Raw genomic sequence first — 21,530 nt, forward strand, 5'->3', positions numbered from 1 at the left:
AAGGCGATCGGAATTTTCAATAAATGTATCTACACATTAATATAATAATAATATAAATTATAAATTACATAATATAATTTATATGATAAATAATAATTAATAATTGTAAAAGTATGATACATATGACGTATAGTCGTATAGACTACATATATTAGGTTTAGGTACCTAAAATTAAATAAAGCGTATTTAGGAGTCCTCGAAAAAACAGTTGGGACCATATTATTTATTATAGCTCTTATTAGATGTAGATTCGTCTGTGTAGCGTGTAATTATAATATTCAATATTATATGTTATGAAAACTGTTGTCTGTACTTCTGTAGGTACAGACGTACAGTACAACGCTAATAAATATGTTTTTGAATTTTAATGCGTTATTCCTTAATAATATAACTATATAATACTTTGTCATACACTCATACTGTTCATATCATGTTATAATTATTAGGTCCCTATATCGTACATAGTTTTATATTATTTCTATTTGTTACAAATGTGTTGGTTAGGTTTAAGTTGTAGTTCCAGTACCTACTTAATCTTAAGTAGGTACTAAGGTACCTTATTCAGTATACTAAATATATTTACATTATTATGATTTAATATAACGTTTTTTAATTTTAGATATCAATCCTTTCGAGGTGTAGATTAAGTTATAATTTTTTAACACAATTAATTAAAAATAGAAATATGAATTTTTATAATATTTAATATGTTCAAACTTAAGATAACGTCTGTAGATGACCTTCAAAGTACAGATTACTTATAAAGTTATAATTTATAAATTATAATATTACTTGATCAATAATATTATATATGTGTTAGGTAGTGGTAACTATTCATTTTTGTCAATATTTATAAACAAAAATAATCAAAACTTATTGTAGATTTGTATTATTTCGTAATAATTAGCATAATTTTAGGGTTATATATATAGGTACATAGCAATGTCCAATTAGATGTTGATAGTCGATTATACTGATTATAGTATTAAAAATTTATAAATATAATTATTTTACGTACTATTATGTAAAATATGTGTAGGTATTTACGTAAGCGGTGAAATCGCTGTATAATGGGAATAAATGGTAACAAATAGGAGGTAGGTTGTAGCCTGTAGGTGCCTCCTTGTGCCTATAGTTATATCGCAGTAAATACGATTTTTACAAAATGATTAATTTTGGCATATTTTACCTCGAACACGTGTGTGCTCAAACCACACGACGTGTATGTTGTACTTGTGCAGTTATATGTTGTATATTTAATATCATTATTATTTGTTCATTCAAAACACAGTTGTTACTAGCACGATTTCAGCAGCAGTCACACTCACATAATATAGGTATAATACTATAATGGATAGCACCTAGATACCTACGCGCTCGCATAAATAATACAACACCTATATATGTTCCATACAGAGTGATTGTTTCAACTGTACCTAAATATATTATATAATAAAATATTTAATGTCATTTTTGAAAATTAATTTTAGCTATTTTATTAACATTTATTGTTCAATTCTTATTTTTTTCTGATTGACGTAGATTTTTAAATTAGATTCACAAGCCGAATATTATGTTGAAAATTATAATGTAGATACAAATACAAATTTAATTTCTAACGAATGGTTGTTAGGTAGGTAATTAGTTATATGGAGGAATGTGGCGAATGTATTAAGTTTAGTTTCAGATAAATGGAGTGAAGTAGCATACTAGCATATACTGGCAGTGTGTCCCCATAAAATTGTTAGGATACACGGCAGTGCTATTATAGGTGTTAAATTTTTTTGTTTATGATCGAGTCCGATGCGTACCTATAATATCAAAGCTGTATAATAATTAATAATTTTATATTATTATAGTATACAGTCATATACTCATATAGCATATTTCGTACCAGTGGCGTAGCCAGGATTTTTTTTAGGGTTTTTTTTCGTAATAAAATAAAATAAATCTAAAACCGTGGTAAAATAATAAAATAATTGAATGATAAAGATTATTATCACCAGTGTAGTCGACAACGTGAATACGGCATAACAGAATACATTTTACCACGAACCGAATGATTGTATTCCTGTATTGTAAACATTATATTTTTGGTAAAAAATACGGCCGAAGGGGGGAGGTGGTTAACCCCCCCGGCTACGCCACTGTTTCGAACAAAAAACCTGAACATCTGCTATTACTATTCTAAATAGAATGAAAATCTCGTTGGAATGCGACGGACTGCACGCGACGACGTCATAATGTCTCTTAAATATAACATGTTGTATTAATTTATCATAATGATATACATATTCATCACGATATATTTATGTTCTTTTCTAGGGAGCGCACGTACTTATGATATAACTATGACATCATTGTTGTGTCGGCATGACGAAAAATGGGATGGGCGAGCTCCTATAACAGTCATCGTCGTCGGTTTAAGATGTGACTGACACAAAATCTTAATTTGTTGCAGACGACCACGTCATGTCATCATACCTGAAAATGAAAATCGTCAGGGAATCGAGGAAAAATCCCTACAATACGACCAACTGTGTATACAGCGAATTCGCCGTTCACAACCAGCTATTAAACAAAAAAAACAGCTCCAATAAGAGTAGGTTACCGTTGGTATAAGTATGTTATTTTTGTTGGTTTGAACCCGTGAGATATTGGGAACATTCCCAGTGTCTCAGTGTTCAAATGTTCAAAAAGTAGTCATTATTATCTTAATAATGAAACAATTAGGTACATAATATATAACATAAAAATATTTTGTATTTACATTTTATATAATGCGAGGCGTGAGTGTTGCATTAGGTATTTGAAAAGAGATTTTAGGTTTCTGAATTTCTGATCGATAAAAATCTCTTAGCTTCGTCAACAATTACTTATTTTATTTAAATATTATATTCTGGCGTATATTTCTATTATAACTATTAAAAAAACATTAATTAACTAGGGTTGTAACTTTAAATTATAACTTATAACCACGCCTAGTACATGATTCACGAGTAATATTACTAATATAATATAATATTAGTATTTAGTAGGTACCTAATAATTATATTTTTTGACATATTGTACATATTAGGTACCAACCATTATGAGTTATGGCTTTGTGAGTGTTACGATATTATGTTTTATTTCATATTATTATACCATGATAAATTGTATTAATAATAAATTAATGACCGGCCAATAACAATTGTTATGTACATAGTTTTTGAGTAGGTACTAAGTTCCTAAAAGTGACTATTTTAATATTATCGTTATTAAAAAAAAGTAGTCTTGTTTATAACTTCACATAACCTTAGTTATGTATCTTAATTTCTTCTGGATTACCAACAAGTTTATAATATCGAAAAATCAAAAACTAATACGTACATTGTGAAATAAAAGTCAATTCGTATATCTATCGTAAAGTTAGGTTGATGGAAATCGATAAAATAAACGATTTAAGAAATAAATTACCGACTATATTAGAAAAGCAGTTAATAAAAAATAAAAATATTATATGAAAAAAATAAATTTAATTAATTTGTCGATGGACAATATATTTTTAGAATGATATTTTTCAAAACTGTTTTAACCCAGGAAAATATAAAACAGTAAAATATTAATGCGAAAACGTAATTTTCAGGAATCGTATAAATAAGAAATATATTGCTAAGGACTGTTTAAATCGAGATAATAGTTTTGAAAAAAAGAGGTGGATCCATGGCCCGACCTTAACATGGACCTCAGCGCCACTGAATTTTCATCTAAAGAACTAGATATATAATTTAAATCATGTAAATTATTAGACCATTTAGTAGGTAAGACGATTGAACATCGCCTTGCACTTTCTACATACTACATACCTAACCTAACCGTACGTATTAAACAATATGGGGTTCTGTATACCCGTTTCTCATCATGCGTAGATAATAAATCCATTTAAATATAATGATTATTATAACGATGATTATAGAAACAAACAGCTGTTTGTATAGAACCACGTGACCCATCTGTTGACCGACGGCTGTTCGCTGGACGATATGACCAAATACGTTTGCGGACTCGGATAGACGATCTTGAATCTTGATAGTCATTCCGACCAACCTGGAGTTAGGGTTAGTTATATTTGTGTTCCAATGTTTAAATAATAAAATATTATGTTTAATTTTAACTGTAACCTATACCTATAGGCTATAGTGAGAATTTTCTAAATTTCAATTTTTCTTGAAGGGCGGAAATAATATTAACATTTTCACGGTGTCGCGGTAGGCCAGTACGAGCTTGATTATAATGAGGATTTACTCTGTCTCATACGCCATCAAACGATTCAACGTAAACCATATATACTATATTATGTTATTAACAGACATATTTTGGACGACGGTTTTGACCAAATATTAAGTAGGTATTACAGGTCTGAAGTTCATTGTATCTTGTATCCAGGGGAGATAATAAACTTCGGTAAAATTACACCTTTTCTAAAAGTTGATATGTAAACTGCAACAAAAAAAATATAACATTATACAATCTGTGACAAAACCAATAAGATACATTATACAAACTCCGGCCATTTATTTTATATGCTTACCTACTATATTATTATATATTATTATATAGCGCATGTTTTATTTGAGCACATTCCCATGTTTTATAATCAATTATTTTTTTTTATTCATATTTAAATTTAAATTTAAAATTGGTTAACACTATTAATTGTTTGCTATTCTGCCTAAATATTGTTGTAAGTTCCTTATTAAATTAAATATTATAAGCGACACAACATTTCTTAAACTATTTCTTCTATTGATATCCACGGATGTGCAGTGGCGATGGCGTCGACGTTAATTTCAAATCATGTTGCAAAATTATGCATTTTTATATACACACCCACACACCTACCACCTAAATTTGTTATATAGATCTACGTCCCACATATATATCATCTTCATATATTTTTTAATAATGATATTTATTAATGATAGTTAGATGGACACAAGCTATAATTGTTGACCTTGGATTGCATGGTATTGTTTTAGATTTTGGAGAGTTAAGCCATTTATATAAGTTTAATGTATTCATTTATTTATGATAGTTTGAATTCACAAATACTTTATTTAGACACTATGTATTATTTTTAAAACCAACATTAAAAATAAGCTTACGGGAACCACCACCCATCCAAAGCATTTGTTGCGCCGTTGCGGTCGCATCACTTGGATGTAGGGTTCGGCGCCACTGCTGATATCTAACACTAGTAAATCGTATAAACTAAATAGTATAAATATTACGTTAAAACTTCAAAATAAATTTGGATTTTCCTTACCAATTTGTATCCAACATAACACAATTAATTAAACGATTTGTGTATATAATTTAACATATTATAGATTATAGGTATATGATGTATGTATAAACTTATACTTTATAATATGTATTATCATATCGGTATGCACATTGCATAATAGTAGCTATATATATTATGTATAATATAAAATCAATTGCAGCAGTTTTTATAATGTATCTTATCGGTTTTGCCGCAGTTTACATATCGACTTTTAGAAAAGGTGTAATTTTGCCGCAGCTTACATACGGCCATATCCAGTTGTAACTATTTTGTTTGCTGTCACCGGTGATGAACTGGTGCCCTATACAAACAATTTATTTTTATAAATCTATAATAATATAATGGTGAAGCCCAGTACCGTAGCCAGGGGGGGAGGGTGGGGCTTCCAGGGCTCAAGCCCCTCCCAAATATCACACGACAATAATTTTATTACTTTAATTACCGTTTGTGGTGATAAAGCAACGCTGCTCTTATCACACTTACTTGATTTTGATTTGATAATATGTATAATTATATGAATTTTATTGTTAGAAATACAGTGCAAACTTAATATTTTGTTGTCATAATAATTTGCTATCAAAAATTAAGCCCGTCAAAGAAAAATCCTGGCTACAGAACTGGTGAAGCCGGTGAAGGCTGAAGAATCTCAGTCTCCACTTATAACCTTTCGGTCACAAATTGATTTTAGGTCAGCCAACTGATGTTTTGATTAAAAGTCTAAAAATAATAAAATAAAAGGTGTTTATTTAGGCACTCTTATTTTTCAACAATTAACAGCAGTGAAAAATCCGATGATTACGTTCGATAACGTTCTTGTATGTCAAGATTTAACGACCAACGCGCAACATCAACAATATATGAGTACCCCGGACATAACATTATTGAATCAGATTTATAATATTACAGTTCGGCTGTTCAGCATTATAAATTAGTATGAAATGTTATGTATTTAATATTGTTATTTTAATAGCATGCATATTATTGTAATAATACCTATAAATATATTTAAAATACATATTTTTATATACTAGGTGTAATGTAGAATAATATTATAAACCCTGAAAACAACTGAACGCAATTGGTCTATCTATCCAAAAAAGACAGAGCGCAATTGGTATATTAAAAGGTCATTTTAAACGCAATTGGTAAACTCCCATCCTGGCTTTCCTTACGGGATACAGAGATCAGAGACCCATGCCATGAATTCGATATGTGTCCCAGAATTTCCGTAAATGGTAATCCTGTAAAAACTCAGGTATAATATATTAGAATGCCTATTAAATTATCTTTGTGCTTATAAAGTATAAATCAGTTTTGGTCGTTTGGATATTTACGGAGGACTTTTTAAAAGCGATATTTATGACATTAAATACAATACTCACGGTTTTGGATTTCTCCCACCAAGGACGCCGTCTTCAAACATGATCGTCTCATAGATTAATAGCAGTTCGCACAAACGGTGACCCGCCGCGCCGCGCACGCACACGGCACACTCATCGACAACAACAACAACAACAACAGACTACAGTCAACAATAACGCAACCACAGTCCACAGTAACATATAAGCTCTGCCGATCGTCATTAGTCCGACACTTTGCCACAGACCTTCTCACCGTCAACGCTTCATCGGTAAGTCATATATTTTTTTCACGAAAATTAAAATACGATTTGATAAGTATTAATGCTTAATAATAATCGTTATATTATCGCTTAACTGTTCGTTTTTGTTTATTAAATCACGTAAACAATTGCATACGATCTTTCAATTCGCTTTTTTTCTAAGTAGGTTTAAATAAAATAAGTATATTTTAGATCCGTTTGTTGGTGTTAGTGTTCGATTTATAATATCATTGTTTGCATTTTAATCCGGTGACACGACAACGTCCTGTAAACTAGACTTGTGTTTGCGATTGATCCCGTATAGATTTAACTTTTAATAGGTAGAGCATCATATTATTTAATCGGTGCGGTTGCTTTTTACATTTATAAGTATATTATTAGCTGATAATAATTTGAGATTTATTTTTATATACTAGATATGAACTTGTGTTATTGAAAATTTGCAGTTTTTTTATGACTTCATTTCGAGATTTGAAGCACTTAAAAATGCAATTAATAGTTATGTATTTTATTAAATTTTAAATAGTATTTCTACAATAAGTTATATAATTTTATTCTAATCTTCGTCTATTCGTGTCCGAGTGCTTAAATTATTTTCTATTTTGGATACTATTATCTAAACAAAATGTTATGCTTATAAAAACAAATTAAATTATAGGTAGAAATAATAAATAGAAAATAGAAATTATTATACTCCGCTTCTTTTAATAGATAAAACCTATAGTAATATTTTTTAATGTTTATATAATTTGGATTAAGTCACTGATTAGTTCTTAATATTCTCATATTTATTAATTGTTATCAATAGGTATAATATATATTTCAATATTTCACTTGCTTTCTTACAAATTTAATTTATTTTAGAGAGTCTGTGTAAAACTTATTTTCGATGTTATATTATAGGTATTAAATAAATTAATAAATTAATTTTTCAATAATACAATCATTAAAATATGTTGCAATTTCCTAATCATGTTATGTTCTTGATTGTAAAGTAAATCGGTAATTGCCGATAAACATATTTGTAAAATTAATTAAACGTACCTATTTACTTATTATTAAATACTGTGTATTAAATCACACTGTTTTTTTTTTTTTTTTGGGAATAATATGTGATTTTTGATTTTGATAAAATACTTAATAATTATTGTAGTACGTAATTCAGTTTTTGTATTCTTAAACATATATTTCAACTTAAGAGATTCAAATAATTTGCACTTTAAACATTCATTACAATTTGTAATTATATACTCGTAATATATGATTATATTATATGGCTTAATTATTTATACTTAATGTGTACCTTTATATATCTGATAAATACAATATTATGTACGATTATATACCCGTTCCTTGGATGGTTAACTACACCTTCGTAATTTCCAAATTTTATTTTACTCTATAATGTCAAAATTGTTTTTAAGCCATGTAATTTTTATTTTTAGAGTATTTTAGTTATTTAATATTATGCATTATTTCGTTGAAAATATAATTGGTACTTTTATGCCATTGATCCATTACTATTCAAATGAGTTTAAAGGAATGAATTTACATTAAGTAGGTATATAATATTTTTACTGCTGTTTTTAGTTATGTTGTAAATATCTGACTATTATTTAGCCGAAGGCCATTTTATGAAATTTATAGATTGTAAGTAGATAACTTTATAAAGTTTGCATACATCAAAATAAAATTGGGTACCTATGGCGAAGAAAATAATATATATTATAATTTACCCAAACGAATCCAAACCTGTGTTTTATTGGGATTTCTGTGATCTAAACTCCATGAAATCCATGACCCTTTAGAAACCGGTTTGTTTGTTTACAAAATAAAAATGTTTTAAAAATCAGATATAAGCTAACGACTTTAATAAGTTTATTTCATGGTTAGTGGCGATAGGCCAAGGGATATTTAATATGTATTTTATATAACCTTAGCCACGTGAAAAAAATATTCATTGATTTTCAATCATCCATTTTTTTATTTCAACTTTCAAGTGATTTATAATTACTCTCTAAGTCTTCGTAGACATTGTTTATTTATAATATTATGGCTTATATTTTTATCCGTCTAATAATAAGCATATACATTACAAGTATATTTATTATTAGCATAAATGTAAGTATATATGACTTTTATGTGTACAAGTGCTAAGTTAAATTTAAATTACTTATACATTTCTATAATTCTTTAAACATTAATCATTCCTAACGATTATATAGTTCACTTCAATATTAAAAATGAAAATCCTATTCATATACAAAAATAACTTTAATAACACGTATTTTATTTTAACGACTCAAGTGTTAGTAAAAGTGTTTTAAAAAAAATATTATTTTAATGTTCATTCATTAAATTAAGACTATTATTATTATTATTATTATTATTAATAGTGTTATTTAGTTAAATTATTAAAATTAACAACTTATACTGTATACTTTCTGTTTATAAACAAAATAATAGATAAAATATCAATGAGTAATAAAATAACTAGATGCACTTTTTAAATAACAACTATTAATATTATATTGTAATTATAAAATTAGTTTTATAATTAATAATAATTTTAGTAGGTTATAATATGCACATATCGCCGGTATATTTGTTTATTCTATTATTTTTATTTTCCTTTCAAAATAAAATGTTCTACTATTGATGTTATTATTTATTAGGTATTTAATCATTAAAAAATAGGTTATTGTGTAATATTATAGATTAGGTACATGCCTACGCAAAAATGCGTTCGAGCTAAGACCAGCCATTTCAGTTGACATATCACTTTTTGTTAATATAAATATTCACAGTTTTGTTTACATTATACATTTTTTATAATAATTAAATACGTACATAATAAATTAAATATATTATAATTTGTTATTAAAATATTAAAAATCAACTTTGATCGTTTTTTCTTATTAGTTTTGTCCTATCTATATAAATGTGAATATTATCATATTTGGTAAATATGAAAAATAATTTAACATACATATCTATGTACTTATTTATTGTTATTTTATTATATCTAACATCGTTCAAGAAATTAGTTGTAGAAAATAAATTGTGTAACACTGTTTTTCTTTTTTAATACTATCGACGAAATTCGTTAAATCATAATATTCAAGTTTTCTTGCTTATTGTGTACTTACTAGTTATATACGAAATGTTTCTCTTTAATTTTACAATATAACCTTTAAAACGATGACATAATGCAGGTAAAAATAAAAAAATCATAACAAATTGTTACCTACATCGTAAATATTATTCATCACAGTATAGCCCCAAGATGGAAAATAACCACACCTGGTTGTCCTTCACATGGATGACCCAAATGTTGAACCAAAATATTATTAATTTCCTTTTTTTTGATACCTAGCAAATTCACAGGACATTTATTACGAATCACTATTAAATTTTTTTCCGATTGAGGAACATATAATATTTAGTATTGGACATTTAAAATTAATTTATGATGTTCTACGTCATTATTGTTATTAATATTTTATCAACAATGATCAAATCTATGAAGGTCACAGCTACCACTGCTATATTTGAGGCACATCATACTGCCATAGCCAAAGCCGCCTACACGAACGTGACCTTATTACTCTAAAACCTACTGGCTATTAAGATGTGTTATTATATTATTAATTTAATCAAACTTATTTGTCAAACATTATATTTTTGCAGTTGCCTAGAATAAAAAAAGTAAAAATCAAAACTCGAATTCAACAAGATGGCGATCACGAAAATTACCATGATTAAATTTTTGGAACTTGTGAGTATATATATAGTATTTATAATACATATGTTCATGTTCATAAATTATATTATGACGAATTTTACTGTATACGCTATTTATAGCGTTGTTATATAATAAGCACTATAACTTTTTAAACATATTATATCGTAAATAAGTATAATTTAGTATTAAGCATTTTTTTTATTTTTAAATAATTGATTTTTGTAATAGGCTTGCTGCATTTTTAACATCATGTGAATAATAGCGTACTATGCTTTCCATTAATATTATCTATTAGGTGCTGTTATTACATTTTTTTTATGGCTACAAAGGTAATATTTAGTACCGGTGGCACGGCGATAATATATTATAGAATGACTGCAGTAGTAACACTGTGATCAATGGTCGAAAATTGTGTTATTTGTTCAAAGAAAGTAGGTACTTTTTTAAACCTGTCAACTTGCAAGTATCTATAAATACCTATATATTCTGATAAATATATAATTGAAACGTGTTCAGGTCGGTCGTTTATTTTTTTTTATAGAAAAATTATGGTTTCTTTTATGTTTTGTAAATACGTAACTACGATACCTAGTATATACTTATTCGTAAACATTTTAACCTGTTCAAATCCGTCGACCCCGCGTTAGGTACTTTCTAAATTCTAAATTCTGAAGCGAGTCGTCCTTCTAAAGTCCTTTTAGAGATATCATAAACCGTCGCCTACGAATATTCTGTTCTCGTACATTGGTTAGATACACGGAATTAACAAGATGGTAATAAGTAATAACTATATTGTAGTAGGCCAATTGTAGCCAACCTTAAACAGTATAGTATTAAGTAATAATTATGCACAATAAAAGTGACGTTAATTGGTATTTATGTATAATTGAAATTATATCGCGTGTATGTAGAAGACGTGTGTGTTGAAATAGTAGGTAGCTTAATGAAAATAGCGTTGTGTGTTATAATTAAGATTTTACGAGTATTGTACATTTTAGACTGATCTATGCTATAAAGTTGAAATATTCCAAAACACTTTTATCATGCAATTTTTATTAGTTACATTACAATAGGTAAATTATATCTCCACACGTTTTTATACAATATAATATATGTATATATTTATTATTAATTTGCACTGAGGTTCATTTTTACACGATTTTATAATTACATAACACATACTATGTTGACGAATAAATGCTATAATTGTCTGCTTTTTTAGATGCTATACTATAGCAGCTATAGTTTATACATTTTATATGCTGTTAGAATCATGAATAGATACCTATATAGTGTAGTATCGTTCTGTGTTAGTTGAGTGCCCTTGTTAAAACGAAATAATTGTAGAATATAATTATAAAAACTCAGAACTGTTCACTGTCCCTCGTTATAACGTGTATTTTTAAACTCACTAATTTCGATTTATTTGTTTTATGTTAAATGTATTAATTTTGATCAATCATTACGAATAGTGTTCATACTATACATAGGTACATGCAATTTATGTGTATTCATTTTTTAAAAACCATATAATTTACTTATATTTTAGGCTAAATATACTTTGTAACATCACAACGGGTAACGCTGGTTTAAACCAAGCGTTATATATAATATCTATATAGCACTAGCTCAACAGATACTGAGATTTATTGGGAAAGAAATATGCAGATTTTATGTTTTGAGGTGGTAATATTGAATGTGATAATTTGAATGAAAATATATTAAAAAATAGACTAACTAACTATAGCGCAACAATAATAATTATGATGGTAATAATAGAAGGAAAGGGGAAAAATATTTATACTCTTAGGTTAGGTTAGGTAGATTTATAGGATTATAAAAGCTGTATGTTTATTCTGAACTGTATGGTGGCTATAATAGTAATAAAATAACACAAAACAATGTTAGTGTTTACAGGGATACAGCTGTAGAATGTTGTAGTGACTATTGAATGCTATAGGTAAAATATTATTATATCTAAAACCTCATAATTAATATTACTCGTTTTATTTTCCAAAAAAATGAAAAAAAATGGTGTTTAAATGTAAATAATTATGTAATGACCCCCTGCTCCCACCACAAGCTTTTGCTTACAGGGAATATAGATATCAACGTAATATAGAAATATGTTGTAAATATTATGTATATGTGATATGTATGTTTAAGTTGATTATCAATAAAATAAATAAATACATTTTCAACAAGGGTTTTAAGTATGTAGTTGAGAATGTTGATGAATATTATATTAAGACTGATGTAGTGATGTGTTTAATAAACCGTGGAACTACATAGCTACATCCACGTGCACAAATGTGTTGTGTACGTAGATATATTTGGTATGTAATAAATAAATGGGACTACGGCCTATGGGAGTTATAATATTAGGGACCTATGTTTGGTTTCAGGTCGTCACAAACACAAAGCATGTTATTTCTTAATTATTCAAGCATGAGCAAAAAAATATTGATCTAAATTTCGAATTCAGGGGATGAATAAATTATGTGCATTTTAAATCGCCCGAGAGCTAATAATCGAACAGTTTATAATGCTAATAATTTAGTATTATATTATTGTGTTTTGAAATAATATACGGTTATATTTAAATATTTACAAAACTTTTTTTTCGTGTTTTGTATGTAGCAATAAAATAGATTATGAATTTCTCAACTGACAATTCAAATATATATAGAATCGTGAGTCATTAAGTATGCTCACTTCTAAGGCTATTTTTTAATTATGTATTTATTATTTATTGATTTATTTTACCATTTAGGAGTACCCTATGTCGATGTGAATTCATTTATTTAAATGAGCACTACCTTATTTCACTGTAAATTGTTAGCAGATTATTTTTTCGTTAAAAATGTTGGCGTATGTAAATTGAAATTAGGACAATTGTTTCCGAGTTTAAACATAAATTCACTAACGTTAATCCTCAATCCCGTATAATTTATTATTTACTCCTGTTTATTGATTTCTAGTACTTTTGTTCTCGGACAAATTTTACAAATTATAAAATATATGTTAATTGATTAATATTAATTACTTGTATTATTATAATTTTAAAATTATTATAGCTCTCATATCTTTTAATCTATTATAATTTACTATTATCTATTTCATAATCGTATTATTTATTAATTTAATAGATTATAATTTTAAAATATACCTACACGATTCTTTAATCGAACAACACTTATTATTTCCAAATCTAATACAATTTTTAAAAATATTTTAAGTTTGGTTATCAAAGTTTTATTATTTATAATTATAACTCATAAACTACTCGTCCTAGGTTCAATTTTTATGTACCAAAATACACCAAAAAATATTCTGTTTCAGAATATGAGATTAAAAATGTAAGTTAGGGCCATTCAAAAAAGTAAACAACCTAACAATTATAACGATTAAAACAATAATTTTTTTTTTTAATGTTGTTTTAATTATACTATAAATTGTGTTTGAAAAATATTTTCAAAAAGTTATTAGATTATGAAATAATGAAATATGAGTGTTCAATGATAATAAAATCACTCTGTGTATAGTTTAATGTTTATATAAACATTATATAAACTAATGTTGTAATGTTATGTTATAACATATTATACATCTTATCAATAAATTTAACTAATTATTTATTTACATATAGCTTGGCGTGATGACGCGATTATATAAAATAAACCCATTCCTTTAATTACAATATAGACAATTTTTTTAAATTAATTTGTGTTATAAATTGGCCGAAAAACATCTACGGAAGTTCTTGTGGGTCGACGTTAGTCTCAACGATAAAAAAAAATAAAATAATAATGTTAAAAAATGTCATTCCGTGTGTTAAATTGTAGTAAATTGTTAGTGTATTAAATAAAATTGCGATTCGGACCTCGTTTCAATTCTACTGTAGTTGCCGAGTATATATTACGCCTAAAGACAATTTAAAACGTGGCCATAAATTATAATATTAGGTATTTTAACTTACCTATATATTTATTTTATCTAAGGAACCGTTTCATCATATTCAAGGTCACTTTACAATGATTCATCCGAAGAATGTAAATATGAGGTATTTATTTAATACATAATATTAGTGATGACTAATGTTTGAAACTATCGTGTGCCTTGCCCGTCTGATATGATATTGTGATTATGTGAACCGGTGTAATAACCATCGTTTCGATTACAACAGCCGTAAATTAAATGCAAAATAGGTTTACACGAATCAATTTTTAGACACATAGCAATGACCTTAAATTGTTTCAGCACATTGTTTTCTATATTTTATGTACCGCTGGAAGTATAATAATAATTATTATTGCCGCTGCCGACACAATATTGTATGTGTATATTTATATTTTTTGTTGTGAAAGTTGCGTGGTATGAATTGAATTTCGGATGAATCCTTGACACTATTCTATTTATTTTCTCGGTTTATTCTACTCGCATTTTAGACATTTTATCGTTGACACGAATACTCATTTTGCCATACCACTAGAACACCGTCGAAAAGCCTATGTATGGAAATAGAAACATATATGCCACTGCTTCAGTTGTTACGTTAACGAATGAGTTATTATATTATGTGTTTCCGACGACTATTTTGGAATCATTTTATTTCCTAATAAAAATAATTTCGGTGTACATTTCACTTATTAAGTATGGACTATGGTGACGCGTCGGGGGGTGACTTAGATAAATTAGCATTATTCATTAATAACTATTATACGAGTATTACCAAATGTTATCTCATTAGGTACTCACGCAGTAGTAGGTATACAAATTAAACAATATCATAATTTACATTTATTTTTGTTCATTAAACGTGTTTTGAAAAAAATGATAATCTATTGTAAGTAAATTTGTATTTTATTGTTTACATAAAAATAAGTTTAATACGGTTAAAACTATCGATGTTATAATAATATTAAACATATTCATTCTGCTGCAGTGTTTTAAATCATATTTATCAGTGAATTCATGGATAAATAAATGTTGGAAAATTATTAATCGTTTCCCCTTTATGTTCAGTTAAAACTAATTATTAAAATATGTTAAAATAATAATAATAAAAATGTGTGTTTAATTAAAACAATAACGTGTACCTACCAACATATCTACGTGCGTAATAAGTGACATATTAAATAGTTTTATATATTATTCATCAGATTAACATTGTAATATTTTAGATGTCATTTCTAACATAATAATATATAGGATTTATAAATGTATATGTATTTTAGTATTTATAATATATATGCATACATTTCAAAATCGATTTTATGTTTAACACTCTTTGCGTAAAAATTCCTATTATCCCTAAAAAAATTTTCACTATTCTGAGAAGTACAGGAAATTTGTTCTCCAAAAGGTATCAACTAGATTAGTTTTATATCAGAAAAGAGATTGAGGTTGAATATAAAAGTAATTTTTTTACAATAAATCCTGTACAAGTAATAAAAATAAAATTGTTATAAATTCAATGCATTTATTATTCCTCGTTCTGCTCTGAATCTAAAATTGTAATAGTTTTTTAAAATAAGAAGTTGCTATTAGAAGAATTATCCACAGTAACCTACTAATTATTAATCAAATTTTCATTGAGTTAGAATTAATATGAACATTGCATAACGAATAATTATAATAATCGTATTTTTATATTTTTATAGGCTTTAACCATCATAATTTTCGTTTTACATTACAACAGTTTTCCGGGGGGTGATACCACATCGGTCATGATCACTACCGGGACGTATGTCGGTTATGTGATTATTTTGGCTGGAATTTTCATTGGACTTTTCACTGGAACGCCGATAAGCTCTCGACTGGTAAGTTATTTAAATTAATTCGATATTTTGTTCATTATACGTTTGCGAGACAAAAAAAAAGTGGTTATACTATTGATGGTAATAACCTAACTATAACAACCATAAATTATACCTATAATTAGTTATATTTTGTGATGTTAGTATTATTTAATTTAATGTATTATACATTTGTTTTATTTTCTCAATTCATTTATTTACCTATTTCTTTTCTTTTTATATAAAAAGCCGACTGAGTTTTTGTGGTATTAATTTTCGTAAATACTAATTCGGTTTACATACTTTTTCATATTCCTACTGTAAATGGTTTTTTTTTAAAGGAATACGAGTACATTGACAATAATAAAGAATATAGATACGACCATAGTCCATTGATTGTGTAACTTTATACTATGTTATTATAAAATTAATGGCACGGATTTACGATCGACTTCATTCCTTTAAATTTTTCAGAATTTTATTCATGGGTTAAATCGGGTTAGACAAACCTTGTACTACCTATATTATAATGCTGTATATAATATTTTTTTAGGATATGTTCTACGTGTTGATTGGTGCTGCTCTCTTCATTGCATCTGGAGTTATGTCGTACAACTATTACAATGGATATTCATTGAAATCATCTTATGTCAACACTGGTTTAACCAAGGCTTGGTTGTCCATCCTCAATGGAGTTGTGTTTGTCGTCGATGCTGCATTCACATACCGTGGCGAATAAGTTATATTTATAAGAAAATGTAATATTATCATTAAACTAAATTTTAAAGGTATAATATTTATTTTATTTAACGAATGTTATAGGTAAATAATTTTTTTTATATAGGTATACATAGAAGTATAAATGTAATAATGCATTTAAACTTAAAATGTATAATTTATATTTCTATGTACTACAATAATTTATTTTTTATCTGTATAAATAAGAGAGCACTCCATATTATTTAATTCAAATTATAATTTGTTTACTTGTTGTGACTCATTTAAACTTCTTTAATCATTTCTCAGAGTAAAAATAATGGTATATCCTATCAGTTACTTTATTATATTAATTGCGTGTGTAAGTTTATACTTCATAATAAAATATTCAATGGTTTCATAACAACATAACAACTGTAAATAATTTTAAATGTGATTTAGTAGTCACTTATTTATTATGTCTGTATTATGTGTTCTTACAAGAATGTTTAATCTATTTATTTTTAAGATTAAGTAAAATATTTATTATTAAGCTGATGATTATCACATTTTAATTTAAGTTTTCAGGAGTTAATATTTTTATTATTTTTTAATTTTTTACTATGCAATTTCTATTAATACGTAGATAAAAATATATTTTGAAAAAAATTACAACATTTTACTGATTAAAATGTTTTGATTTTGGTTGCAAATTTCAATCACATTTTCTTATATTATATTTTATTTTATACTATGTTGCCACTGACATTATTAATATAATTAATGTGTATTATAAAATCTTTATCTGTGTATTAATTGAGTGTTTGTAAATATTAAGTTACTATTCCTAATATGTGAGTTACTCAATACGCACTGTAAGTTAAATAATACTACTTACGAAAAAAAAGATTAAACTATAAATTACAATAACTTAGTAGTTTGATTACATACAAAAGATATGCATTTCTCATAATTCACATAATTATTTGTTTTTTTTCCTTAGGTAGGCCGGTTTATATTATATGGGTTGAATTTCGTAGTGAAATGTATTATGATTTAATATAAGAATTATTGAATTTCGATTTTTTTTTTATTGCGCATTTGTACCTTAGTATTTTTATGCTGGCGCATGACCATCAACATAATTTTTATCCCCCTACCTCCCTCTTCCGTAAAACTATAATAAATATTTATAAATAACAAATAATAGGTAACTTAATAATAATTTCTATGATGATTAAACATATTTTATATTACCTATTAAAATTAAATATTACACATAATTTTTATTTTTTTGTTGTGTCGCAAAATATGAAATATTTTACTAGTGTGTCACCACAAAACAATGGTTGAGAAACACTGCTATATGATGTATAGTATAGAGTTAACCGATAAAAAGTAATTCTATAATATAAGCTACGCACATAATATTGGCTACGGTCTATCATTGAATATTTGAATATTAAAGAGTAACTAAAAATAATTGTTAATATTTTACTAATCTTGTGAATAATGTGAATTAATTCAATTATAAACAATATACAATCGTAGATTATATTATGTAATATGTATTATCAATCACAATAAAATGTCAAATATGTATTCTATAACTACATTTTTGCGGGTGATTTTAAACTCTCCCGATGTTAAACTTTACCGCGGGTCTACTCTAGTACTACCCGACGAAAATATGTAAATTTTCCCGGGTCTTCAGTACTACTAATTTAATTTAATAAAAATCATAAAATAAATCTAATATACTATATACATTTAAGTTTAATTTAAAAATAGTCAATCATATAATAATAATAATTTATATTTTAGCTGATATAAGCTATAATAATATTATAGTCAAAATCAAATAAAAAATAAAAATTCATAAAATAAATCTAATATACAAAATAAATATAAAATACAAAATAAAATAAAAAAGTTTTAAATTTAATTTTTTTGATAATAGAAACAGATTTAAAAAAACTTATGGTATCTATTACTTTGTCTTTATAATTTAATATTTTTTGAGATATAGTTTTTTGACATTTTTATAACGTATTTCAATAATATTAAATTATGATCATACGGCGTCCTGGATAGGCTATTTAGCTACACTATGCCTTTTTTTTTTAAAATAACATAAATAGAATGGTGTATTCATGTCCTCTATAAATATTATCAACATACATTTATTAAGACAAGTATTTGTTTAAATGTTTATCGATGCATTTATATTGTCAATAAAAATTATAAAAAATTAGTATATTTATATTTTATTAGATTTATCCTCAGTTATTATGGCTTGATATACATATTATATACTTTACGTATATTATAAATATTAAAAATAAATCAAAGTTGAAAATAAGTTATTATAATAATAATTTAATAAGGTTTCAACTATAACCTTAACATCAAATAGTATGACAAGTTATTATATCTTTATCACTTCTGGAGTTTTAGACACTGAAGTACGCGACAGATCTTTATTTTTAAATTTTAGTTAAGTAAGTTTTAGTATTTTTTTTACTTTTTTTTTTAATTATAGTCCCGACAAGGTCATCTAACTTATCTATTGATAATATTAATTAACATTTTTAAATTTACATTTACAAAAAATTACAAGGATTTACATTGATAAATATATAATGATATACCATTACAATAGAATAGAATAGAATAAATAAAAATTATAACCTTTTAGTACCGAAATAGTGAGTTAAACATTAACTTTTGTAAAATCCGGACATTTCTCAAATCCGGACACCAATCCGGACAGGTTCTTGAAATCAGGACTGTCCGGACGTATGGATTGGTTGTTTATGTAAATCTATAATTTGTCACTTTTTAACGTGTACTAAACAACAAGTACGTGCATAGCGTAGTCTCTTCAGTAGAATCAGTCCCTTAATACTTACACAAACATACTTTACATACTTATAAACACACACACACACACACACACACACACACACACACACGTGCAGATAATTTACCAACGTAGCTTAACAGTATTTCATCGGAAACACCGATCACCACCGTTGCTGATTGATCTGGTATAACAGTGTAACACCCACCGAAGTACAAGAATTTAATATAATACTTAAAAGTGTATCCGTTCTATTATAGTAGATAGTGCACGGACTACGTTAAAATTAGAATGTCGTCATTAAGTTGTCAGCGGATGACTTTCGAGTTTTGATGTATCATATTTATAAGCTAACAGACAGTCTCCAATCGGAATTCTATATAGGATTCAACGTTTTGGTTGATAACTTAGAATTCGAACTGGGTTTACACTCTTGTACATCTTTAGATATTAATTCAATGATATTATATATTTTATTATTAAATTATTAAATAATAAAAAATTCATCCTTAAAATCTTGAAAAAATAATCTGGCGCGTTTTTGTCTTAGACATGGTGTATAACAAGATGATAGAAACAGTCATTTTTGGCGAAGATTAGAATTTCAGATCAAATTTCTTAGACATTGTAAATACAATAGCTATTTTAAGCACGTCTTGAAAATTAGGGAATTAAACAATATTTAAATAAAAAACAATATATATATGTTACCGGAAATGTTGACATTTAGGAAATGATGACAATTCCTAGTAAATGTTGACAATTCCTAAAATCGGAAGGAAATGATATCATCGCCTAGTATATGTTATCATTTCCTAACGATAGTAGGCAAAGATGCCTATATATGTATGGAAAACAGTTATTTAATATATTTGTACATAAACAATAATAACATAACAATAATAATATAAACAAAAAAGCATCTGACAGGACGACGACACAATAAACGTGGACGAGGGGGGGGATACGAGATATCGAATTTGGTGTTAAAAGGTCACTGGCCACCTGCGCACAACACTTCCGATCGGTGTGGCGGGCAAACGAGTACCGCGGATGCGTTTGCTTGGGTCGCGACGCGTCTATCATAACGGCATGCAAGGCCCGACCGCGGGAGCGACAGTTTACGGCTCCACGCGACCTTAGCGTCCGAGCGCTCTATCCAGTAGGGCGCAGATTGTCGCCATCTGCGCCCTCCTGGATGGTGCTATCACCCGAACAGCATGCCGCCTCTAAAAGACTTTCAAGCACATCGCCGATTACCGCCATATGTATTTCGTCTACCAGTTCCCCGTCGTCTGCTGCCATTTTTGTTTCGTGTTTTAATTCATCAGTTACAATAACTTGGTCGATCATGTTTTGCACGAATTCTCTACAAAATGATTGAATCAGTGCAGCGTTATCTTTGATGTTTGTTGATGATGCCATATTATTTGGAAGAGTGAATAATAGTAATTATGCTACGTTAGGCATCTAGTAAG

General features: G+C 27.1%; 1 protein-coding gene and 2 long non-coding RNA genes across 3 annotated transcripts; 2 read left to right on the plus strand and 1 right to left on the minus strand.

Moving 5' to 3' along the window:
• Nucleotides 1-906: 906 nt before the first annotated feature.
• Nucleotides 907-6,490, plus strand: LOC132929695 (uncharacterized). Its single transcript, XR_009662135.1, has 6 exons — nt 907-2,602; nt 3,629-3,859; nt 3,959-4,100; nt 4,216-6,017; nt 6,080-6,260; nt 6,361-6,490. It is a non-coding gene; the product is annotated as an uncharacterized LOC132929695 (long non-coding RNA).
• On the minus strand, nt 4,312-6,799 carry LOC132929696 (uncharacterized). The gene is made up of 3 exons (XR_009662136.1): nt 6,712-6,799; nt 5,576-5,630; nt 4,312-4,482 (listed from the first exon to the last, which is right to left on the minus strand). It is a non-coding gene; the product is annotated as an uncharacterized LOC132929696 (long non-coding RNA).
• A 6-nt stretch (nt 6,800-6,805) lies between these two features.
• On the plus strand, nt 6,806-18,265 carry LOC132929694 (uncharacterized). The gene is made up of 4 exons (XM_060995220.1): nt 6,806-6,959; nt 10,641-10,728; nt 16,359-16,517; nt 17,047-18,265. The coding sequence occupies exons 2-4, from the start codon at nt 10,687-10,689 to the stop codon at nt 17,230-17,232; spliced, it is 387 nt and encodes a 128-aa protein (XP_060851203.1). The 5' UTR covers nt 6,806-6,959; nt 10,641-10,686; the 3' UTR covers nt 17,233-18,265.
• Nucleotides 18,266-21,530: the final 3,265 nt, after the last annotated feature.

The sequence above is a fragment of the Rhopalosiphum padi genome, chromosome 4 (genome assembly GCF_020882245.1).
Source record: "Rhopalosiphum padi isolate XX-2018 chromosome 4, ASM2088224v1, whole genome shotgun sequence".
NCBI lineage: Eukaryota > Metazoa > Arthropoda > Insecta > Hemiptera > Aphididae > Rhopalosiphum > Rhopalosiphum padi.

Excerpts from the sequence above, each read along its gene's own strand:
- LOC132929694 (XM_060995220.1), top strand. The coding sequence starts at position 10,687 with ATGGCGATCACGAAAATTACCATGATTAAATTTTTGGAACTT. Across the intron at positions 10,729-16,358 it reads TGATTAAATTTTTGGAACTT|GCTTTAACCATCATAATTTT; the intron begins GTGAGTATATAT and ends ATATTTTTATAG. Across the intron at positions 16,518-17,046 it reads CGCCGATAAGCTCTCGACTG|GATATGTTCTACGTGTTGAT; the intron begins GTAAGTTATTTA and ends ATATTTTTTTAG.